The sequence below is a fragment of the Mycteria americana genome, chromosome 7 (genome assembly GCF_035582795.1).
Source record: "Mycteria americana isolate JAX WOST 10 ecotype Jacksonville Zoo and Gardens chromosome 7, USCA_MyAme_1.0, whole genome shotgun sequence".
Classification (NCBI taxonomy): domain Eukaryota; kingdom Metazoa; phylum Chordata; class Aves; order Ciconiiformes; family Ciconiidae; genus Mycteria; species Mycteria americana.
The window spans coordinates 6,153,142-6,177,476 of record NC_134371.1 but is presented as its reverse complement, the minus strand read 5'-3'; the positions used below and the strand labels follow the sequence as shown (position 1 = coordinate 6,177,476).

General features: G+C 42.1%; 3 protein-coding genes across 10 annotated transcripts in view; 2 read left to right on the top strand and 1 right to left on the bottom strand.

Annotated features, from left to right (window-relative positions):
- Positions 1 to 9,904, top strand: part of LRRC31 (leucine rich repeat containing 31) — a 19,468-nt gene extending 9,564 nt beyond the window's left edge. For 3 of the 4 annotated variants that reach the window (XM_075506845.1, XM_075506847.1, XM_075506844.1), the window contains 3 exons: positions 525 to 692; positions 1,877 to 2,044; positions 3,224 to 3,875. In XM_075506845.1, the coding sequence (XP_075362960.1) occupies positions 525 to 692; positions 1,877 to 2,044; positions 3,224 to 3,543 (656 nt within the window). In that variant the 3' untranslated portion in view covers positions 3,544 to 3,875. Of the gene's footprint in view, positions 1 to 524; positions 693 to 1,876; positions 2,045 to 3,223; positions 3,907 to 9,784 lie in introns of those variants that run through there. The other variant, XM_075506846.1, reaches the window with a different exon arrangement.
- Positions 7,164 to 12,121, bottom strand: LRRIQ4 (leucine rich repeats and IQ motif containing 4). The gene is given in 14 exon segments (XM_075509113.1): positions 7,164 to 7,516; positions 7,966 to 8,023; positions 8,557 to 8,656; positions 8,659 to 8,789; positions 9,441 to 9,484; positions 9,486 to 9,587; positions 9,917 to 10,090; positions 11,018 to 11,244; positions 11,247 to 11,536; positions 11,538 to 11,574; positions 11,577 to 11,648; positions 11,651 to 11,803; positions 11,806 to 11,890; positions 11,893 to 12,121. Coding segments are annotated over 14 exon segments (1,863 nt in total). The 5' UTR covers positions 12,118 to 12,121; the 3' UTR covers positions 7,164 to 7,351.
- Positions 9,860 to 24,335, top strand: LRRC34 (leucine rich repeat containing 34). 5 transcript variants are annotated; one of them, XM_075506851.1, is made up of 11 exons: positions 9,860 to 9,976; positions 13,732 to 13,853; positions 14,762 to 14,883; positions 15,042 to 15,106; positions 15,886 to 15,969; positions 17,565 to 17,693; positions 19,438 to 19,533; positions 21,129 to 21,283; positions 21,375 to 21,530; positions 22,926 to 23,052; positions 23,334 to 24,335. In XM_075506851.1, exons 2-11 carry the CDS (start codon positions 13,738 to 13,740, stop codon positions 23,535 to 23,537), a joined length of 1,254 nt encoding a protein of 417 aa, XP_075362966.1. In that variant the 5' UTR covers positions 9,860 to 9,976; positions 13,732 to 13,737; the 3' UTR covers positions 23,538 to 24,335. The 5 variants fall into 5 exon arrangements, with proteins under 5 accessions (XP_075362966.1, XP_075362963.1, XP_075362965.1 ...); XM_075506848.1 differs by having other exon boundaries at positions 14,759 to 14,883; XM_075506850.1 differs by lacking the exon at positions 9,860 to 9,976 and adding an exon at positions 12,540 to 13,413 and having other exon boundaries at positions 13,735 to 13,853; positions 14,759 to 14,883.

Below are 24,335 nucleotides of genomic sequence, written 5' to 3'. Positions count from 1 at the left end.
CTTTTTGATAATGGTTTTTACTCTTTAGAACCACAACAACAAAAAATCCTATATTGCCCACATCTTATTTTCCATGATAAAGAAGATAATTTGAAAAGCTGCTGCTGAAGCATTGGGAAATATTAACTATTAGTAATAGCAATCATGATTTATTTTTAATTTCTTGACCCATAGAGAATAATCACAGTAATATAAAGGAGTTTTAGTTAGCAGTGAAGACATTTGGAAATAACCCCCATCTCATTTAATGTTAAATTCCCTACTTCACCTAGAAAATTTCAACAGGAAGCCGTGTCCTGACAACCTTCCACACAGTATGTAATACCTAATTTCTTAAACATTCCTACTGAAAATGACAAAGCTATTTATGGAGTAAAACATTACTCACCATAAATTTGAGTGTCAAAACTTGGCCTTGACTTCTGGATTGATTTATAAAGAAAAGATATTATGTCAGGCAAATATATAACTACATATTTGTTCTGGACTGGTGACTGTCTAATAAATACTTCATGTTTTCATAGCCCAGGTGATACCTTTACTCTCCAGTCTTCAAGAGCTGAATTTATCCTCGAATAAAAATGTAGGAGTCTCATCTGATCCTCTTCTGGGCAGGCTCAGGTTTTTACCAAAGTTGAAATCTGTGGCCATCAGCAATTGTGGTTTAGGCGAAGAGTCGTTTTCATCACTAGGTAGGAATGTTTTTTTAAAATGTGTCTATTCTCTGTGTATCCTTGTGGGACAAAGCACTTCATTCTCCTTTGGCTGAACTCCAGAGATCATGGTTACATTATACCACAGGTCCTGAGTGGAAAAGTGTGTAATGAAACTAGTGCTTCATGGGACCTGGTTGCATCGTATGTCTTCCCCCATTATACCTGGCTGGATGAAGTCCTTTTAGTCCTTTGTCTGACAGTGAGCTTTCGAATACTGCCTAATTTTGGAAGAGAAAACAAAGCATGGTTTCATATTATGCTGTAATTATAGTTTGGTTGTAGCACCGCATTTGCAGTTTAGTGGGGTAAAGTTTTCACTGAATGTTTTTCAGCTGTCTGCAGGTGAAAGTTTCAGTAGAAACTTTCTGGGATAGAGTTAAGCATGGGGCAATGGAGGAACTGAGGCAATAACTGGAGTAGCAGAAAAGATATTGCACAGCCATGAAGAAAAATCCAATCTAACACAGGATATGTAAATTCAGCCTCTTTTGCCTACTTATGGCAAATCTTAGTGGATTAGCGGCTACACTGTCTCTTTGATAGGCGTTCCATATGGCACATGAAATCTAAGTACAGAGGGATCTGTTAGTTACTGTGTATTGAGCACTTATAATATATCTTGTACTGTTTACGAATGACATTGAAACCTATAGTAAAACTTGACTGCCTTCAGCAGAAGCAGTAACAAACTAAACTGGTCTGAGGTCCCTGCAGGAACAGCACTATATTTATATCATTACAATTATGTAAGAGTGGCGTCATGGAAATCGGTGTTGTCAAAAGATACAGAGCTTTTCACCTTGCATAGTGAGTTCACAGCAAAAAATTGTTGTCTTTAAATTGATATAAAATGGTTTAAAAACAAGCCGTTATATTAAATTGACTTCAGTGGGACAAGGTTAAGCCAATAACGTAAACAGAAAGACAAGAAACCCCTCCACAGAGTCCTTAAAGATTCTATAGGCAGGCCCTTCTTATATTCTTTAAAGACCACAAGAGATATTTTTTGTCTGACTTTTATTAGGATAAAATAAGTCATTCTAAGCACAAGTAGGCAGCCTGTGAGGAGCCTATTTACAGGTGAATTGCCAGTGAGGTGTCTATTGAGGTCATGTTGTTTTCTCTTAGTAAGCAGAAGTTGCTGGTCTTAATCGTTTCAGCTGAGGCTGCCCTTCACCTTCCTGAACTGGAGATATTAGACCTTTCTTGGAATAAGTGCGTTGGTGGGAACCTAAAGCTGCTTTTGGGAGCACTAAAGCTTGCAACGGAGATTCAAGTGTTAAGACTGAGCAGCTGTAACTTGGTGGCTGAAGATTTGGCACTTCTAAGTATGTATAACATGGTATTTACTAGCAGTCAAGGAGCCAGGGCATTTAGCCCACAATTCAGAAGGGACTTGTTCCATGTTCTGAGCATGTTTTTGCATAAATCAAATGAAAAGATGGAAAATACAGCAGTATTTTTCCCAGAAAGGGTTTTCATTTTGCTGAAGACTGTGTGTCCTGTACATGCACAGTGCAAAAGATGAAAAGTATAAAAATGCAAGGAATCATTTTATCAGTTTTATCTATTCATACAAAAAGACAGCACTTAAAAAAATGTAGGCTTTACGTCTGTTTTTTATATCAGACATTTAAAGCTGCCTCTGAGGAGTTTTATTTTGCTCGGTTGCTGGTTTTGGGTTCAGTAATTTATGGGAAATGTACGTGCTGACAGCTGGTAATACAGGCACTACCAGCTCTCAGTCCATTAGGTGCGTTTCTGGAGTCAAACTATTATGGGAGAATTAAAACAGAAATATTTTAGCCCACCTCTTAGCAGCTGCTGAGAAATACTGGAAAATAGGAACCCAATGAGGGAATAAATTCTAGGAGCCTTTTAAAAACCTGTTTATTTTACAATCATCCTTGTGATTCTGTGGGCCTGACTCATGGGTTTTGAGTGTCTGAGATTGGCAATAGCTGTGTGACAGCTATTAAGGACCTGTAATCTGAAGGCTGGTGAGATGAAGCCTGAATATTTTTGACTTTACAAACATCACCCTTGATGGGTGTCTCCTTTGCCAATCATACATTAAGGATCCCAGTTCCCTTTAGGGTATATCAGGCCCATTACCCTCCCACAGTGAGAGGTGGCTGTTGTAATCATGCAACCTCATTTAGTTTTGCTTTCCTTTTTCCAAACCTCCCTGTAAAGCCTGTCTGCCTATTTTAATTGGCACTTGATATAACCTCCTTCCAACTGACTCAAAGCTTTTCAGGTTGCCATACAATTTAGCCGCATACTTCTGTTCCTTTTGAATTGCCTGTGTTTTAAATGTTGTACACTCCTTCAGCTGTGATAAAACAATCTTTCTGAGATCAACAGCAAGTGATTTTATGGTGCTGAGGAATTGAATCTTGCTGTTTTACTGCTGAAAGGCCTTAAATAATATGGTATTATTTAAAAAGCTTTTAAAGCAATTGCCAGGATGTATTAGTTGTGTTTGTGTCTGTAATTTCTTGCAGCATTACTGACGCAGGATGGCCATCTAGCCAGGTTACGGAAGCTGGATTTGAGTTATAATAACAACATCTCTGACGAAGGGTGGGTCGTTTTCTGTCAAGGCTTAGCAGTATTCAAAGAACTCTCAGAGCTGGATGTCAGCCTTCGCCCATCATCCTGCCGTGACTGTGGGACGTGGTTCAGCGAGTTGTTAGCAGCACTGACAAAGCTGCCTGCCTTGGCAGAGCTGGGGATGCAAAGATGGGTCCTTTCAGAATCGCAGCGGAAACGACTGGAAAGCTTTAATCAAGACAACAAAAGAAACATTCGTTTTGACTGTTGATGGAGGTTGAAGGTTTCTGGAAGGCCTTTCCCAAGCAGCACATGAACCAAGTATTATGTATCTCTGACTTAAAAGACTCCCCGGTTTTTAGTAATCTCGTCTCATGAGAGCTCTTGAAATAGTTCCATAATTATATAAAACTGTTATTTAACCTTCTACATGCATAGATCATTCAATTTAATAACATATTATTTCAGATTCTCTGGGCCATGCTTACACTGCTATGCTGACACTACTGTATATGCTTAAGCTTTGTGTTGTGAATACAGCAATGACGACTGTCAAAAGAGCAATGACGATTTCAGATGGACACACTGCAGGTTTGCCAGTGGAGGGAAGTGGCTGGGGCGTGTGCTAATGCAGGTGGGTGGGCAGTGTGAATGTGGCCCCATGTATATAAGGAAGATGCCTCTAATGTGAAAATACTTGAAACCTCCATGGTTTAAATTTTAGTTTCTTCTACCCCAAAACTTTTGCCTCTTTGTGAATGCATTAAATCTACATAATTGTGAGATTTGGAAAGCATCCCAGCAACTCAGGATTGTATATTAGTCCAGTCAGGAGAATACAGAAGGAGCTGTTCTGCCTCTGCTGTGGCCCTTTTTGCCATCTCATAGTGTAAATGAGTCCTGTGTACAGAATCAGCATAAAATCAGGGTAAGAAACAGTTGATTGGTGTCTTTGCAGGTCTAAGGGGCAAGGGAAATGCTGTGGTACATTAAATCAGAGATATGTTCTGCTACCTTAGCAAGGATTTTGGATACAGAGCGATCCGTAAGTGTTCTGGATAAGGCTATGCAAAGACTTCAGGATACTTCAGGGATGCTCCTTCTCATCCTGAGCTGTTTCAGCCTTACCCAGACTGTGCTTTCTGTACGGACCCTTTTATGACATGCAGCACAAAACCAAACTTCCAGATCTAAGAGTCTGATCTAGAGCATAGTGGGAGTCCCCACAGTGCCTTCATGCTTCCTGCATTCAGATTTAATCCATTAACCTTCACAACACCTTGTGACATAGACAGTGTTCTTATCTTTACCCTGAAGATGAAAGAAATAAGCGAAGTCTATTATTCAAAGCCACAGGACAGCTTCTAGCTAAGAGCAGAGCACCCTGCTCTATGCCCAAGACATGTTAGAAAAAGCACCAACTTGGGACATGTAGGTGGCTCCTCCTTTTTTCATTTGATAATTTCTTATTTGGCAGTTTATTGTCTTTGCTTGCACAGAGCCAAATTCTGGCATAGTCACTCGTGTCATGGAGCATGTTAACCCACACGTGAGCTCAAAGACTGCAGTGGGATTATTCATTGGTAAGGTATTTTAGGAAGTAAAGATATTAGATCTGCCCACTGAGTGAGGAGTCTTAGAGAAATCCTGAGGCAGCTTGAGGGATAAAGTACTGCTCAATTAGCCCTGAGTATATCTACATGCTGCAGCAATCTCCTGGAGGAAAGGCACAACAGGATCATTCAGTGGCACTTTCCTAACTTGCTAGGACCCCTCTCAGCAAGTTCTCCTATGCAGATGCAGATCAACATTCAGCTTTCAGTCCAGGTGACCCTTCCAACTAGGGTCAGGGTTATAACCAGCGTCTGACCATGCTGTGCTGATACCTCTTGATCGTTTAGTCCATGATTTCATGTGAGGGTCTCTATGGACTTCTAGTTCCAGTTTTGACTTCCACTTGAAAAGTGCACTTGGCTCCCCGAGCTCTGAGAAATGTGAGATGAACTGGAGTGTCCTGGTCAGAGGTAGCAGGGAATTGCCGCAGCGCGGGATCAGTTATTTTCTACAGGGATCTTCAACCTCTGAAATGAAGCAAAGAGCCCCTGTTTCATACAGGAATAACAAGAGAGACTTTCAAGCAGTGACTCAAGCCAGCAGAGTTATTCTAATGTGGAAGTACCATCATCTCTGTTTATCAGCAGCACACCAACCTCTTCTCTTAATCACTTGCCTTCCTGTGACTTTCCTCCTCAAATCTGCCTTTGGTCCAATTGGGAAATTGACCCTTTATCTGTTCTGTGAGAATCTTCCTGAATCACTCCTTTCCCACTTGAAGCTCTCTCTCTAATTCAGTAAAGCAGCTGGCCCATGTTTAATATCCAGTATCTGTTGTAGTCTTACTGACTGAACTGGACTTCAGTGTTGGGGTTTCTTGCTTTGTCATAGTTGGGTTCCTCATTCTCAGCTCCAGAGCACAGTATGGACTCATTGCTAGCAACCTCTCCACTTGCTGTTCGTCATCCCCTTCTCAGTCCTTTGCCCTCTCATGATTCTGTCATACCTATTGTGCCACTAAAAAGCTTTTATTAAATCATTCTATTAAATATCCTGTCTATCTGCCAATCTTCCCGGAAATCTCTCTCTTCCAGTGATTGCCTCCTCAGTAGTCTCTGAATCATCCTTCTCTCTGTTCCTCTTTGCCTTCACTTAGGGTGAAAAAATTTCATAAGACACCGCCAAACAATCAAAACAGCATCGGTTACGTAGTAAAATGGAAAACCAAAACTGAGCCATCCCACTTTTCTGCACTACCAGCTCTCTCCTGCCAACAAGCATATTAATGAGATTTCAGTATCAATCCATTCAAGAGCCAAATGGAAATAAGATCCATTCCCTGGATGCAGACGTAGCTGCAGCATTCAGAATGCACTACCTGGAGGTGGAGCTCTAGGAAGAGCTGGGTTTCAGTGACCCTGCCTTCACCACCTCAACTCAGACAAGGGGAGGGAGAGTAGGACTGCAGCTCCTTTATTATTAAACTAATAAAGGGTTCTGCTCCCACCCACTCGTGCATTTTGAATCTGCACAGTGGCCGGTCCCAGTCCAGGTCTGTGCTTTATGTATGCTGCAAATAAAACTCTGGAGGGGTTTAAGGAGTAACTGAGCAATACAGAATAAAAACTAGGCAAGGACATCAGATGCCTAGGACAAACAGCTATCTGTAAAGTGCTGTGGAAAGACATGGTTGCATATAAATTTGGCATGCTAGAATTATTGTAAGGAGTGTTTGTCATGGTTCTTTTGAATAACAAAGGTGTTACAACATGCCAGGACCCAGAATCATTGCAGAATATTGCATTCTGCAGACTCTCCGCTTTCAAATAAGCCTGTTGTACATAGACATTTTACAAACTGTCACCAAGCTATCTCAGAGATGAGCTATAACACTAAGGATTTGACAGCTTTCAGTCATTCAAAATACTATAACTACAGATTGTCAAAACATCAGTGAACAGTTTGCAAAAGTGTAGAGATACTTACAAAACAGCTTTTTACACCTCTGTAAGACAGGATGGTAGTGCAGGTTCTGGGAGAAGTGCTTATGTTCTGGCTGCCTGGAATCTTCCTCCATATTTCCAAACAAGATATTGATCATTTCTGAATGTAAAACTCATTACTGCTAGTAGGTGGGGCCATAAATATTGCTTTACTCAGCATATGGCTGTGCCTCACTGACTGGAAAACAGATTTCTAAGAATTGCATGTAAAATACTTTGGGATTCAGAACAAAGAATACTTCATTGCACCAGATTCCTACAGATTAGATTAATTTCCAGTTAATCAGCTGCCTTTATGCTTTGAGATAACATACATTCAGAATGAGACATCTCAAGAATATTTCAGAATCTGTCTGATTCAGCTGGAGTCAATGTTGACAAAAACACAGAAACAAACCTCAAAAAATCATCTGTTTTCCTTGTAACACTCACTGATTCAAATGCTTTAATACTGCTTGTCTCCTGCTTGCTTATCTCTGCTCACATTTGCCCTTCCTGTAAGTGAAAAGAGCTCTGTGCAGTTTACTGCCCAAATACCACTTTTTGGCTTCTGATCCTTTTAACAGGCTTCTCTTTCCCCTTTCCTTTTCCTTTATTTTCCTTCTTTCTTTTTTTCATTAGATTCTTAAGTGTCAAGAAAGGTCCAATCCTCTTCTGGTTCATCAACCCACGCCACAAACTTTGGATCTGAAAAAAAAAAGAACAACAATGGTTACCTGGAGGAAAAGGGTAAAAGCAAACAGCCATGTGGAACAGTATTACTGGTGGATATTCTTGATGCAAAAAGCCAGGCACATTGTGGTCTCCAAAAAACCCTTTTATTCTGTATTAGACTACATTGTTTGCAGCTAAGATAGACTGCCAGCCACCTGACTTTTCTTTTACTCTATGTGTTATTTTTTTCCAAGAGGAATTTCTTACCAGGGAGGACACTAACAGTGTAGTCCTCCAGACCTTTTGATTAGAGTAGTAAATGACTATGTCTACACATCTTTAAATGTCATCTTTTAGTTCAGAAGAACATTTTGGGAGAAACACATTAGTTCATTAAGAAATTACAGACATTACAGAAAGAGAGGAATAATTTAGGTTCAGAAGAATCAAAGACTGAGGATTTGCCTTTCCTTCCTTCTTGCCCTGTATTTTTTCTGAGCGAATGAATTCCATGGCCCACTGGTGATACAGACTGATGTTCTTTGGGGAAAAAAAAAAACCAAACAAAACCACACAAAAAATGTGTTTTGTTCAATGTATTTGCACAATGGATCTTCAGCTCTCTGCAGTCAAAATGAAGTCAGCAAGAGTGGAAAATGCCACCTGCAGTTAGTTTCATCTATAAACAATGCCTTGACTTAGAGGATTTGCCTTGTTTTCAGACACACTAACCATTCCCCTTCCACTGGACAAGGAACTAAGGAAAGCTCCGTTGCAAGTTGTAAGGGCTGTTCTTGACCTGGCAGGGCAGTGACAACCTTCTGGAACATTTTTGAATGATGCCCAGTGCTGCATTTCCTGGTGGTTCCCTATATCCTACCTTAACATGATCAGTGATAGAAGTACTGCTCTGCCATAGCTGATGCAAATGGTGGTTTAAGACATTTTTGACGTTGCATAGAGTGCCCTGTAGGTTGTTCTGCAAAGTATCTATTACTAAAAACACAGCTTTGTATGTATATTGTGTGGTGACTTTCTTAACACCCCTACCTTTAAGTTCATGGCCTTTTTACTCCTTTTTTCCCCATAAGTATTCCCAGATGGCAGATGTCCCCTGACAGCATGCTTCAATATGAGGGTCTGTCATAGGGTTCCCATCCACAAGGACCAAGACTGCTGAAGACTGTCCAAATCCTCGGGTGGCTGGGACAGGTGATTGTTCTGAACAAGCAGTTTTTGCAAACCTGAACCCACAAAAGCAAACAGCTGCAGCACAAAGAACAGGAATGATGGGGAGCATTCCTGCGTGCTCCCCATAAACAGCACATGGATGAGGCACAAACAATTCAGTCTGTGCATGTAATGAATGTGTGTATTGAACATCTCACCAGAGCATTTAAAATTCAAAGTATCTGCTCCCAAATATAGAAGGATGGGACTCAGGCTCTCCTAGCAAAGCATTTACTTCACTAGGTGAAGACTATTCACTTGGCAGCGAGGTGGCCAAATCCAGCTTTCAAACGTCCTGCTAATTGGCACACCAACAGCACTAGTGAACTAAGGCACACGGAAAGGCAATGAACTGGGGAAGATGGAAAGACTGGGCTGGGGAGCATCCCTAGAGAGCGGGTTCCTCACCACCCCCTGGAGTCACTGGTGCTGGCCCAGCGGGTCTTCTCATACCAGGGGGTCTGCTTGGAGCTGAGCTCTGGGAAACACCTTTTCCTTGGACTCCTGAGGTTGAGATGGGTCATGGTGGAGGACCTCCTGTCCACTTGGCTTGGGCACAGTGCTTCCCCCACCCCCCCAGTTCCTGACTTTTATCCTATTTGGCTCCCTTACAATTACAGGATGAGCCCTGAACAATGCACTGCATTTCTTCCTTCCCTTCTCTCCCTCCTTCTTCCAACATGCTTACTGGTACTTGTGTCCTTAAGGCCACAAACACAAAGACCATTTTTCACCTTGTATTTGGCATACAGAGTCTGGGAGCTGTTTTAAGGAGATTGTTGTGACAGTCAAGTATTTTCAAGTGGGTCAATCAGCCAATAGCTGTGGGCAGGCACTCCAGACAATTATTCTCCATATGCAGTTCTTTCAGATTCTGGAAAATACATGTGCGTAACTTTTAATAATTAAAGGATTTTTCCTTAGCTTGCTATATATAATCAATGTACAGAGAATATCAGTAAGTGCAGAAGTAAGGTTTATAAACTGAGCTACCATTGGGATGACTACTAAACACAGAGAGACAACATGAGTTTCAAACACTGAATTTTGATATTATTCCTATTCTGACAGCCCTGGCCTGATGCTGCACCATGTACCTAAAGAGATTCGGAGAACCTTCAGTCCTGCATTTGGGAGCACCTGAAGTCCACGGAAGTGCCATGCTGCAGCAGACCAAGATCTTCCCCCTTCTATTGCTCCTACCTGCAATTTGCTGATGTCTTCTGGCAGACTTGTGGATTTAATTCCTGTATCTTGCCCCAGGTATAATCTCTCTAATGACTCCAGGAGAAAGATTTCCTTTGGAAAGATACTGAATTGGTTCTCAGACAGGCTAAGGCGTTTCAAATTTGTCAGTTCTTTCACCTCCGCAGGTATCTAGACACAGTCATTAAAAAGATACATTATGTCAATTAAACAGTAATCTTTGGGATTTTGTTTTAGGGAAAAATCTCCAAGAAAATGCTGTGGAGCTGCATTACTGTTGATGGATGAACGCAGAATATTCTGCTCATTAATATAACATTATACCTCACAGTATGGTGGAAATTTTGGCAAAAAAATCCATGATGTTTCCTCTGCTGGAAAGATTTCTTATGGGGTTAATTTTATTTCTTAGCAGAAACATTAGTCTGCTTCTTCATTTCCTTTGTATGCACAGTGCAGGAGAGAGTAATTTAAATGAATGAAATCTGAAAGTGATTCTTTTGCATAAATTACTACTTCTGTAAATGTAATCTTCAAGAAGAAATTTGCACAAGTGAAAATCTCCTTGGAAAAGCAGCCTTGCATTATATAAAAAGGAAGGTGTATTCTGAGCCCTAAAATGAGTATGTCCATGAATACTGTTACACTTATAATAGCACAGCTTTAGGGTACATAATTGTTCATTATCAAATGAACAGCAAACGTTAATGGTGTTAAAGGCATTAACAATATCACATCCCTTTTTAAATTGCCCTCTGCTCTGTTTCAGTTTGTGACATATTGATTCTATGCAAATGCAGCTCTTATTTTCCAGTGTACACATAAAAAAGATGCAAAACGACTGAAGCAGTCCCTCCAGTCAGTATTTCATCCTTACGATTCAATGCAAAGGTCAGTGTTTCCACGTTCTTGCTTTTTTCTCCCTACCTGAAAACTCAGATGTCAGTGATAAAGAGTAACCCAGGCTCAGGTGCATACCAGGTGGAACATGCCTTCTCATTGTAGCAGGGAAAGGTGGCACTCAGTTGTAATGAAGAACTTACATTTTGCAAAAGGGAGGTATCAATAAAATAAAAATGAAAACAAAGGAACAAATACTTCCTGTATCTGGTTGCCATCCAGGGCCAATACTTCCAGATATTTCATAGTGCCTATTCCTTTAGGAATCTCATCAAAGCAATTTTCACTCAGATCTAGTATCCTGACACTGGTTAATCTGGTGAAGGACCTGGGTACTGTGCGCAGTCCAGTGTTCCTCAGATAAACACGCGAAAGGGACAGCCAGCAGCAGATCTGGTGTGGGAACTTCTCCAGGCTGTTAGCAGCAGTCTGAGTACTCTCATTTCAGTGAGATTCTTCAAAGCTGGGGGAAGTTTGTGCAGGAGATTATGAGACAGATCCTGCACAGCCAGCTTCTGGCAGCGTTGCAGTGTAGGAGGAATGGAAGATAAGTTATTAAAAGCTAAAAATAGCTTAACTAAGTTTGTCAAAAAGCCTACCTCTTCTGGGATGAGACTGAATAGATTTTGTTCCAGATCTATTATTTCTAAATTAGCAATATGACAAAGCTCCTTGGGAAAATTTTCAAATCTGTTTTTCTGGAGGTAAATTTCCTTTTGTCACGTTCACTATTTCTTTAGGCAGACACTTGAGACATTGTAAGAAAGGCCAAACAGTTCAACATGATGGAGGCATTCACAGATCTGCACTGGGATTTCGTGCAAGTTTTTTTATAGAGCCTGAGCTGACAAAGGGACTGCAACTTGCTGATAACTGGTAGCAAACTACAAGAGAAGGGATTGTTACTTAAATCTAAGCTCAGAAGACATTTCAGCTCCCCCGGTTCTTCACATATGTCCTGTACGTGATTCTGATCCAAGAGGGCCTTATGTGCCTCAGGCGGCTGATGTCTCTGCGGATGCTTACAATCAGGTTCTTTTCCACGTGCAGCTCTTCCAGATAGTCCAGTCCAGACTCAAGACCTCTGGTGAGATGGTTCGCAGTTGCTTGTTGGCTAAATCAGTGAAAAATATCCTGCCTGTGATGCGTGTGAGAGAAAGAGCTTCATTCTCTGGCACTTCATTCACTGGTATTTCTTGTGCAGTCTGATCATGGTCATCCTCAAAACCAACAGAGTCCGCTTTAGGGCAATGAGTGCCCCCTGCACTGGCCTCCTGGCTCTGCTGAGACTCAGCCATCTCTGCTCCTTATTTTTAATTTCAGAAGAGAAAAAAATTGAAAATCAACAGTACTCAAAGACCTTCCTATGCTAAATAAATACTGGCAGAATTCAGCATTGAGGGACAGGTTCTTAGTCTCAGTTGTACCCCTGCAAAAAGCTGCTTGTGTTCACTGAGATCAAATCCTGCAGTACATATAGCAGGACCATATCTTTGAATCCCAGTGCATCCTGAAGTGCCCCAACAGCCAAATTCGGCGTGTGACCTTGTGAAGTCAGGGGAGCTGGATGAAGCAACCTCGAGTCTTGAAGGGCTGTATTTACAAACACTGACTGAGATCTGTCTTCAGCTATGCCGATTGTAAAACTGTGGAAGAGTCCTATTGTAAAAAGGTGGCACCTTCTTCTGTAACACTTAGTGGTTTCTGAGCCAGAGATGCCAGTGAATCTGGTACTTGATAACCCTCGAAGTTGTACTGTTGCTGATAGCGAAAGAGCGAGAGGTGGGAAGGGGCGACTACCTGAGCAACCTCTGATGTCTGGATGGAAGAAACCTTTCAGCTGGCATTTAATAAGAGAGAAAGTGGAGGTTGAGAGGCACCTGTCAGTCATCTCCCACCTGACGCCCTTTTCTCTGCTGCCGTAACCACGCCGGGAGGACGTCATGTTTCCAGAGATGGGTGGTTTCCAGGTGCCACCAGGACCAGGGGGAGGAGAGGCCCATGCTGGGCTTCCCAGTCTAATTCAGATGTTGCACGAAGGTATTTTCTTTTTTATTGGCTCCGAGTTCAGTACTCAGGTGTGAGCCCCACACACTGTGGGGCAGGAGAGCATGCGATCCCAGCCCACCCCCTCCTGCGTACAAGGGCCGTAGTGAAGTCGCTAGAAGGATTTATTCGGTGGAAAGGACCGGCAACAGGCACCTTTGAGGTGACTGCTAATCCGTGTAACCACGGAAATTTTTGCAAAGGCTCCTCGGAGCCCATGGGCAGAGCACTAAGTAAATACTCTGGGGGTGAGCTGCCGAAACTGCCCTCCCCTCCCCGCCGAGGCTGGGCCCCCAAGATGCAGCCAGACCCCCGCTGTGGGGAGGGCCCAGGACCGCGCAGGGGTGGGGCGGCAGTGGGGCCCCCTGCCAGGGCCCTGGGCTGGGCCTGGTGCCTCCGCCTGCTCCCGGGACCCGGGACGCCCTCCTTGGAAACGGCTCCCTTACCAAACGTGATTAACCTCAGAGCTTGGCTGTGGGGCAGAGCTCGCCCGCGGGCCAGTCACCGTGGGTTGACGTGGGGAGAGGGTGCAGGCGTTGATCGCTCAGGTAGGCCTGCGGAGGTTGGGGGCCCGGCTGCTTTACAGGGAAAAGGGACCTGCCTGTGTAAATATTAATCTTCTGTTAGCTCAGATCCTATGTGATGGCAGATCAGAAACATGTCCACAAATCCACATTTTTTCCTCACGCTTTTCCTGTCTCTCTGTATCTATCTGTTATTCTTGTGTTGCATACCGAGAGTTGTAACCCTTTCCAGACCAAGCCCATTTTTATTGTTATTCAGAGCCCAGCACAAGAGCGCTTGGGTCCATGGTGATGTTGCTAGGCTGCCCTAACCATGCAGTAACACTTTGCTTTGTTTTCCAGCAGGTCATGTCAGTTCATCCAGATCTTCACCAGCACTATGTACAGGCCTGCCAAAACTTGGGCCAACCTGAAAACCCCTTCATCGCTCATGTGCTTCAAGAAGCCAATAAAAATGATAAAATGTAAGGAAATAACAAACAGTGTGTTTCAGATGCTTATGAAAGCCTTAAACAAGATAGCGGGACAAGAAATTGAACAATGAGAAAGTTCATGCAGTTTCAGGCTTAAACACAAATCATATTTGGTATTTACTGCTGAAGTTCTGGTTTGACTCATCTTGACATCATCTTGGCAGAAGTTTGTAGCTATATATCCCTTCTGGGAAGCTTTACAAGCAGTAAAATCAAAACAAGTGAAAAATGTACAGGATGGTGCCTTTGTGTCCCTTAAGGAAGCCAAACCCGGTGTCTCGTCATCCTAACTCCCTTCCTTTTGTCTCGCTCCTGTTTAAAAAGCCTCAGCTGCATCCAGTTAGCTTCCAGCTGGTAATGCTTCCCTCAACTGTCTCTGAATCCTGCCAAGGTATTAACCACCCAAATTCTCTCTCATTATGCGGTTAGGTAGGGCTTCCTCTCATGGATGCTCCTGGGGTCAAAGTTAATTGTCCTTCGGAGAGAAAACCTGAGAAAATACGGCGTAGTGAAATGGTTTGTGTTACATTTTGATCCTGAGGGCAGGATAGAGTAAATAAAGGAAAGGGAACAAGTAAAAAGGAGATGATGAGGTAACCTCCAGGACAGTCTTTATTTCCATCTGCCTTCCCCTCACCTTGCTTCTTCCTGCTTTCTGTGTACGCGTGCTAAGCGTGGTGTTGCAGCTGTGCAGTGTCTTCAGAATATCAAAAAGGACAGTGCTGAGGTACAGCTTGAATGACATCGTCTGTCATGGTGTTACCAAAGGTAGCAGCAGCAGCTAACTGCATGCAAACACATCAGCGAGGGCAAGCATGGATATGCTTCTTATCTGGAGAGAGAATGCATTTTTCTGTATCATTTTCTCCCCGTGTGCTTACATTTTTGTGTTACAGCAGATGGACAAAAGGGATCACATTAAAAATAGCTGGAAATAATCATCTAGTGCCTGTGCAGAGAGTTACAGATGACGATCTTCATGTTCTTGTCTCTGTCTTACGCGATACTGTATTTGTCACAGGTAAGCTTTTTTCATGTATGTTTGAGATTGCTGTGCTAATATAAGAAAACATAAGCAGTCTTGATTTCAGCCTTAGTTCATCTTTATTCCTTTTTGTTTAGAGATCAGTTAATTGTAGATACACATCTGTCACATTCTTCATTCTTCATCTTTTTCAGGTTTGGATCTTAGGTGTAATGTATTGACTGATGCTGGAGCAAAGCACATGGCAACATTCCTCCAGGTGCCAAAATGACGTTTATCATTCAGCAACTTGTAATTTATTTGGCTATGATAATATTTATCTGTGGTAAATTGGAGACAAGAATGCATTGGTTTGGCAAAATTCTACGCCTTTTGACTTACACATCCAAATCCATCCCACCAGAATCTCAGAATGTATTCTCTGGGGAGATTTTTGATTTCTGGTAGAAAACTGTTGGATATTTGGCTAGGGTGTCATGAAGAAAGAACGGTGGAATAAACTGTGGGGCTTTTAGGCTTACAGTTCAATTCGACAAAGGAGGTAATGGTAGCAGCAAGTGTGCCAGGGCCTTGTTTTAGATACTTTATCATCTCTGTTAGTCTTTTTGTAGGCCTAAACATAGGAAACTTTAATGCTGCCTTTCTATCACTGTAAGAACTGGAATACAGACACAAAATGGTGAGTTGCCACTTGGTGCCTGTGTTCCTGGAGCTCAGGGAGGGCCATTAAGTTCACAAAATGCCTGAAGGTCTGCATCTGAACTTGACCACTTGCCTCATTTGGTCATGCTGAGCACACAGGTTCCTCGGTGGTTTCTGTGAGCCCCATGAGGACCTACACACAACATGCTTTTCTGTCTTTCCATCATCATCTGACGTACCTTGGCATTCTTTAACTACTTCTCCAAATCAGGGGCTGCCTGAAATGCAGCGAAGGACAGAGTTTTTAGGTACATGTGTGACGTGTCTCCTTTTTGAAAAATGCTTTGGAATGCTTGGAAAAAAGTCTTATTGCTTTCTGCTTTGTTTGTGCCTAAGGAAAACCCCACTCTGCGGTACCTTAACCTGATGTTTAATGATATTGGCACAAGTGGAGCAGAGCTGATAGCGGGAGCACTCCATGTGAGTACTTGTCTGGGAGATGCAGACAGTGGCATCTAGTTTGATATTTTTGCTTTTGATGAACAGTACTAGCTGTCCTGCCAACATCAGAGCTGGCTGAAAGGGCCCTCTGTCTTCAGTCCATTCAGCATTTTGCTGTATCACAGGGATTGCTTGTTTTTCTAAGGCAGACTTCAGAAATCAGATTTCACACAAGAGAAAGTTGCACTGTGCTGCCGTTAACACTTAATTATCACAACTATCACAGCTGGATTTTTCTGTGTGAAAAAATGCTATGCTATAGAATATATAATGCCATCAGTTTTTTCCTTTTTTTTTTTTTTAAATTGTATTAAATTTGCCTGTACCTTGCTGTCAGTATTTGTCTTGAGTCAAAATGTCTGAGACATGTTTTCAAAACTTTGTCTTACAGCAGCAGTATAAAAACATGTTTGTTATTTTTAATGTGGTTTCCCAAGGAAATGAGGCTTGTGTGTAGGATTCGTTGTGTTTGTGAAATGAGACTCACGTGAGCTCTCTATTCCTCCTTCATAGTGTTTGAACTAGTTTCAACTAAATTTGACAGGCCTCCAAGAAGCTAAGGTTGTACAGTAGATTGTACAACACTGGGCTTGCAAGCAACCCCCAAAGCTATTTGTGCAGCCCCGTGGCAGCATTTGCGGGGTTTGCTGAGCAGGGGGTGGCAGGACTTGACCAGCCAGGCAGCCCCTCGGCTGCGCGGGCTCCCGCTGCCAGGCCAGGCCGGGGGGATCCGGGGGCGAAGGGGTTGTGTTACTGAGGGAGGGAGAGGGAAGGAGGTGCTGTAGTTGATATTACAGCAGGGGAAGGGGTACTGGGGACATGTGGAAGACATAAAAGCCGCATGAAACCAGGCGTCATTAGTTCTGCTGCTCACAGAACTACTTGTTTTGTAATCACTTAATCAATCATAATCTCTGGTAATGAGTGATTACGGTGGTACTGAGGAATTAAAAAGACAAAACTAGTCTGCATTGCATTTAGGGCTTTAACAGTAAATAGATATTTCATATCCATTGAAATTCTGTGGAGGGTGAGGGGAAAGATGCTGGCTTTTCTAGACCTCTGATCAGAACTTTATACTGCCAGTGAAGTCTCCAGTCCAGCAAAGACTTACACACTGGTTTGACTCTGCACCAAGTAGTCCTACCGAAGGCAACCGGCTTTACTGAGCTTTGGCTGGTCATGTGATTTAAAAGACTATGAAAAATAAAGCAAATTATATTCTTGTTTAAAATACGCTTACTAGATTTAAATCGGTTTTGATACAATTTGCATTTCAGCTGCCAATCTAGGCAGAAATATCTGCCTGGATTATTTTTGTGACTGTGAAATTTGTGAACTTGGGAGAAACAAAAGTTTTCAAACACTCGAGTTTTGCTTCCAGACTCTCATGTGTTTGCTTCCGCTATGGGGAGCCTGAGCCAACTGCTTAGTCAGTGTTATCACTTAGACACAGTTCTTCTGGAGGGATGTTTTGTCTTTGTGTGACAACCAGCAGCAGTCACAGGAAAAAGGACAGTGTTGTTTTCCAGGCCATTTAAAAGGAATTTTTTTTTTTTTTTAATTCTGTCTAGAGGAATGAAACTCTTGTGTATTTGAGAATGACTGGAAACAAAATGGGAAACAAAGGTGGGATGTTCTTTGCTTCAATGCTACAAATTAATTCAACCTTAGAGAAGCTGGATCTTGGAGACTGTGATATGGTGAGTAACCCAGTAAAATTAGCAGCAATGACATAAGTCTTTCAAGGGTATTACAAAGGTCCTGCAGTGCTTAGTTAGGGGAAAATACCATCTGTTGTCATTGATTTTACATTTTGTGATAGCTGGAGGTAACACAATATATAACATTGCAGTGCGTACTTGGAAAGGCATGTTGCGTAAAACACCTGTGAAGTCATAACTGATGATCTATTAGAGCAACTGTCCCTGGGAATTCAGGTGCTTGGCTTTCACATTTTCCAAGGTTTGTTTCTGCTGTTCATTTTGGTTATGCTGTCCAAGTCCTGTGTAAGTCATGTTGAAGAAAGGACTTCTTATTCCCTGGAGGTTTTTTTCCTTCTGAAGTGCACAGTGCTATAACGCCTGAAAGTCACCCAGTCCCATGGCTCTGTTGCTCCTATCAGAGCTTGATCCATAAAGGACATAGGCACAAGAGTGCTGAACTGAGTAGAAAGGCACCCAATTTGATCTTAGATAACTTGCCGCCTCCTAGAGTTGGGCGCCGAGACTTCTCACAGTGCACGGGGAAAGTCAGGAGGGTAGCAATGGGTCAATGCACTAGGCAGGGTGCTTCCCACTCTAGCCAGTAAAAGCCTGCAGATGGCTTTTAAAAACCTGTGGGGTACAGCGGGAGGTAGCAACTGGAGCTGTGAACCTCCTCCTGGTGCAAGGTCCCAGCGCCTGACTGATGGTGTGTCCTTGTCACATCAGAGGGGCTGGAAGGTGGACGTGGTTCTATTCCCTGCCTGGGAGAAGCTGGTCCTGTATTTTGCCCTCCAGGAGAATGCTCGAACTGAGCTAGAAGTGAAATTAAGATGGGCCACTCCCAGCCTTCCTGTTAAGGGTCTTCATCTTCTCAGGAGATAATGAAGTGTATGTTGGGCAGAAGGAGTAAGTTTGACTGTAACCTAACAGTTATGACTGTCACCTGGAGGCAGGGGGAGAGCTGGGGTCAGATGAAAATTTTATTGTATTGGTTACCTGGAGTTACAGAATTTGCTCCTAAAATAGAAGGGGGAATACTTCTCAGAAACTGTGAAGGGTGTTATGAAACCATAAACAAGGGAAGTGTAGCCAGTGTAGGATTTATCTGAAAGCTTAATATGTTTATGCTTGGTAGGGAGTTGATAGAAAACTGATTTAAAATGAAATAGCTTTGGGTGTAGACCAGCCTAATTGGAAAATAATGTAAATATAAATTAGTGAGCAAATGAGAAGGAAATACAAAAATCTGACCTGGCCTGTATTCTAGACTCTCACTACTCTTTACCACATTAATTCACATTTAGTATGAATTTAGCTTGTGGATAAACGTTACCTAAGACTCTTATCAAAGACCTTAGGGAACACACACAAGCTGATTTTAATTCGTAAATCAGGAAAACCAAAATACAGGATTGATTAAATGGACAAGTATCATTATTCTTGCATTTTATTTTCTGAATTGCCAAATTTCATGGTCATTTGTACTTCTTAGCCTACGTCCATTCTATTATTCCATAGGGAGTTGGCATTATCAGAAGACACATTGCATCTGTAAGCACTTGCCTGCTGCACTTGCATCTCTCCAGAGTACATGAAGGCAGAAATAACAGTATTTCCAGTCTGAGCCCATTTGATGTTTTTGATCTTGTGACAATCAATTCTAAGAAGTCATGGTAATTTGGTAGCTTGATCGATACGTTGGAGAGGTTTCTCTAAAGAGTTTATTTATTTTCATTTCCAGGGTACGCAATGTCTAATAGCAATAGCAACAGCCCTGACTCAGAACAAATCAGTCAAAGCAATAAACCTAAATCGTCCTTTACTATACAGCCAAGAGGTATGTAAGTAGACCGTAGTGTCAGCTCAGTCAAAGACAGAAGCGTAAGTAAAGCTGGTACTGATGTATTTATGGACAGCTGAACTACACAGCTCTCTGGGTTTCCTTATGAAGTGAACTAAATGATTGCAGAAATATTCTTTTTCTCTTTCTGTGCCAAGTTTTGTGCAGTCACAGGCTGCCCCTGTTTAACTAGAAGGTTATTTTTTAAAAAATTTCTTTCTTGGCACATATGCACGTGTTAAATAATGGGCTAATGGAAAGAGCTTGGTATTGGAGAACCAAGTATTCCTTCTGCTGTTAGAGCATAGAGAGTTTTATGCATCGTTCAGCAAACTGTGGGAGAAATGCTGTTTAGCAGGAAATGAGGGGAAGAACAAAAGAGTGCTGTTCATCTGAGCAGGGCGATACATGGGCAATTGCCAGAGCCCACAGCCTAAAGAAGAAAGGCACACTTCAACAATATGCCGTATTCACTGGGCTGTGTGGTTTTGTTGTTTCACTATGTGAACTTGAAGCATGAATTTAACAAGTGAATGAACCTCATCAGTGTAAAACCTATGATGCATTTGTTAGCCAAAACAAAGACACAAACCCTCCGAAACAATCGAGCACTGAAAAGAGAATCTGCAAGGCAGTGTTTGCTGGGGGCAGCGCCACAGGCCTGGATGTGTATAGGTGCACAGAGTTGCGGGGCTTTTGCTCGCAGGCATGCAGCATCTGCGCATCACTGGTCCTGCTGCAGTCTTGGCTATAGAGCTGGTTGCAGTGGTGGCTTCACCAGACTGGCAGCAGTTGTCAGATGTCTGCGATAGGTACAGTATTTTCCTGATGGCAGGATAATGAAATTAAACTGTCATGAAGGCCAGATCTTCCTAAATTCCCAAAGGTGAATTTCACAGTTTAAACAGATTTTAGTTGTTTCTTTTCTACTTTAGACATCTGCCTAAACCCAGCTTTAGAAATAAACTTAAACTATTGCTATGGAAAACATGGGCCACTGAGGGCCTGGTCTGTATCTGCGGGAGACTCCATTTGCTGTTGTTCCCACCTTTAACCCTATCATTTTCTGAGGCCTCTGGGTTGTTGCCTTATTTTTGACTCACAGTATTCACGCTGTTATTTTCTTAACTAAACGTGACAACTTCAAAATGAACTTACTTTGTGTTACAGTGACAGGGCATATTTTTTCCCATAGCAATCCTGTTTCTTTTTATGAAATAATAGATTAGCATCATGACAAATTACTTCTAATGTTAATGAAGACTGACTCAAAATTCATTGTTTTAAGAGCAATGACTGGGAGGAAAACTGATTAGACATAATGATTCAAACATTGATGCTCCTGATATTTGAAGAGATGTATATAGTACTGTAAATCTGCAAAGATCTTTCTGGTATTTTTTATTTTTTTGTTTTCAGCATTATCATAACATATTGTTTCCTGGCTATTTTTAAAACAAAGCTGCAATATACAAAATAGGACACTACTGCCGACCGAATCTTGCTGTTAGTTGTGCATCTCCCTTTTACTGAAGCAAGACCATATCTTATCCTAAAGTACAGCTTAATAAAACTGAGTGTGTGTTTTTTAGGAAGAGAGCACAGTTCATGTAGCTCTGATGTTGAAAACTAACTCTTCTCTTGTGGAACTACATTTGTGCAAGCATGAAATGAAAAACTTTGGTGTAGAGCGACTGTGTGAGGCATTGTATGAAAACTCCAGCCTGAGATACCTTGATCTTAGCTGGTAAGAGTTATTTTGTGACATAGCCCTGACTAACATCAGACACTTATTTTCTTAGCACCCTTCTAAAAAAATATGTGTATCTCTCTTTCAGTAATAAAATAACTCGTGATGGTGTAAAATTTTTGGGGGAACTACTAAAACGGAACCAAACCCTGGAAATCCTAGATCTTAGTGCAAACCGAATAGAAGATGATGGAGCCATCTACCTGAGTGAAGCCTTGGCTTTGTACAACAGGACTCTTCAGGCGTTAGTATTTACATTACCTTCCCCAGAGACTGCAGGTGTAATGACTCAGCGTATAACAAGCTCGGACTTTGCAGTGGCTGAACTGACATCAAAACTGTGTGCTTTGATGTTACCGATCAAAATAGAAAAGTCAGGAAGTTCCAAACTTTTTAGTCCATTTTTCTTTCTCAGGAGAAAAAATGTGAATGACGATTGGGGGGGGATTCCTTTGCCTAAGTCTCCTGACATTGGAGATGCCTCAAGACCTGTGAGACATCCTCGGGCACTGGCAGGTGGCCCACAGCTCCTTCCAAAGCCCTGCAGCTTGGAGACCAGGCCGGTCAGATGGCACAGGAGGCCTGCGTTTGGGTAACTGAATTAAGTTGCCTGTGAGCTAAAGGAGTAGAACACTAGGCCAAGAAATGCCATTCAGTCCCATGTGCTAATGCATCGTGTTCGCCTTCCCATACTACCAGGCCTACTCGTAACTCAGTTTACCCCTTTTCCTTGTACTTCCTATTTTTCCATCTTGTATCCATTGCTATGTGGCCTGACATATGCTTGTTCTTCTATTTCAGGGGTTTTGGGGCTTGAAATGTAGATCAGTTTTGTAGTGGTTCATCTTACATGTGATTCACAGCTTTAACAGTCATTCTAAGGAGGGGGGAAGGCAATTAGATCTTATTAAGTTCTTTTTGCATCGTTAAAGCGTAGGTCCCTGTGGTGCACAGGCAAAAACAAACCAAGAGCCGTACATCTTCAGAATGTTAAGATCTGATCTTCAACACTTAAGAAAATCCTCTGTTTAAGTTAGCTTCTGGATGAAGCCGAAAGAGCTGTACTCTCTCCATCAGGGTGTATTTTGTAGCCTGCATTAAACCGTGCACCGGCAGGATGTAAAAGCTGATCAAAGGTGTTACCTGAAGCCATTAGTTTTAAGTAGCAGACTGAGGAGGTGGCAGCTGCTAGGTGCCTCTGAAAGCCTTCCAGGTTCACTAATATAAAAATAACTGCCACTCCACAAAGATCAAAGCTTAGCCTGGATAAATGCCAAGGCTTGGGCTTCAAAGCAGACTAGAGATGAGACCTGGCCACCACGCAGTCAGTCACTGACACTGAAGAACTAAATAGTGAACAACCTGGCTGCACGAGTCATGGAAATGCCTTGAGAAATACTGCAAGTCCACAGTCCAAACTGCCTTTAGCAACCTGAAAAAGATTTTATAGTAGGACTGGACTTGATACAAATAAATAATTACATTATTAATAACAAACATAAAAACTCAATACACAGATGATATATAATAATAAAATATAAAGTAAGAATAAATCCTAGTTAAACTCTTAGTTTTAACTATGAGATGGGGATTCAGTGGTTTGGCACACATTTGCATAACTATTTTCTCTGTTTATTAGGTTGTCAGTAGTAAGCAACAATATAAGCGGCAAAGGACTTGTAGCTCTTTCAGATGCAATGAAAACAAACATGGAACTTTCCTATATTTACATTTGGGGGAACAAATTGGATGAAGCCACCTGTATGGTAAGTGTTTGCTTCTGAACTCTTCTAAGAGGATTGGGTTTTGTTTGTTTGTTCTAATTTGTTCTTACAATCATTCAGAAGACTACAGCAATTCATGAAAAAGATTCCTGATTTACTGTTTTTTTAAAATAATTATAATATGGTGGTGCTGTAATGAGACTCACCGGACATCACCATACTGAAATGATCAAGTACTTGCCTATTGTGTGTTACCTTCTAGAGCCTTCACTGCAGTCAAAGTGGAATATAGTATGTCAGATTCTTGTTCTTACTAATTTCAGGCATTTTCAGAATTAATTCAGACAGGCCGCTTGAAACTTAATTGTACAGATGTGGAACCGTATGAAGTGGATGGGCACGTTCACCTTGCAGAGCTCTCCCATGGCCTTAAGAAGCATTACTACTGGACACCAAGTTGCGGGGAGGGGATGAACAAAGATGCTAATGCCAGTCTGGCAATTGCAGCGGTTTCAGAATACTTGTGAGTGAGGTAGCAGCTTGATGCGCTCCATATGCTTCAAGTTTTCCTATCTTGTTTCTAGTAAAATAGATTATATCAGTATCAAACTTGCTGCATGTTGTTTCTTCAGGGTCTTTAGTCTAGAAGGAATCTAAAAACACTTGAAGTGGCATTAGAGATAAAATATTGAGCCAGTGACCTTAAAATTTGTTGCTAAAAATGCCCAAGCTATTAAAAGCCTATTAATATGAAAATGCATTAATTTTGCTGCAGTCGTTTCTATTGCACACTATCTCCTTCACCTTACCGTGATTAGCTGCAGTTCCAGGGTTCCCAGGTGATAGATGGATTTAGTGAAATAACATGCTAAGAGGAAAAGATTTTCACCACGGCATAGCACACTAAGAGTGACACTAGGTATTCTTAGTAGTAACGAGGAGTAGAACAGTCACTGAGCAGAGGCACGTGAAGAGTTTAGACTGCAGCAGTACAGATGCATGAACTGAACTCCTGGCAGCTGAGCTACTCCGCTCTATTTTGGAGATCTTCTCAGATCAGGATTTTTATCAAGTGCTTCTTATTTTAAAAAAGATGCAGGTGCTGGTCCAGGGCAGCAGCAGAGCCTATGGATAGGCTCATGCCCACAGGGTCCTCTTCCACATGGCAGCTGCAGAGGAAGAGCTGTCGTTGCCCTTCCTGGGCTGTGGTCCCTGCAGTCAGGTTTCCACGTAGCAGGGAGAACCCACAGGTGATGTTACTGCATTTCTGCAGGCTGGAGTACAGGCAGCCTGCAGCCAGGCAGATCAAACTGACAAAAACTTAC

What these genes read in the sequence shown, in the direction of transcription:
- LRRC34 (XM_075506848.1), top strand. Translation starts at nt 13,738, where the DNA reads ATGTCAGTTCATCCAGATCTTCACCAGCACTATGTACAGGCCTGCCAA. An exon ending in GCCAATAAAAATGATAAAAT is followed by an intron (nt 13,854 to 14,758) that starts GTAAGGAAATAA and finishes TTTGTGTTACAG; the next exon opens with CAGATGGACAAAAGGGATCA. An exon ending in CGATACTGTATTTGTCACAG is followed by an intron (nt 14,884 to 15,041) that starts GTAAGCTTTTTT and finishes CATCTTTTTCAG; the next exon opens with GTTTGGATCTTAGGTGTAAT.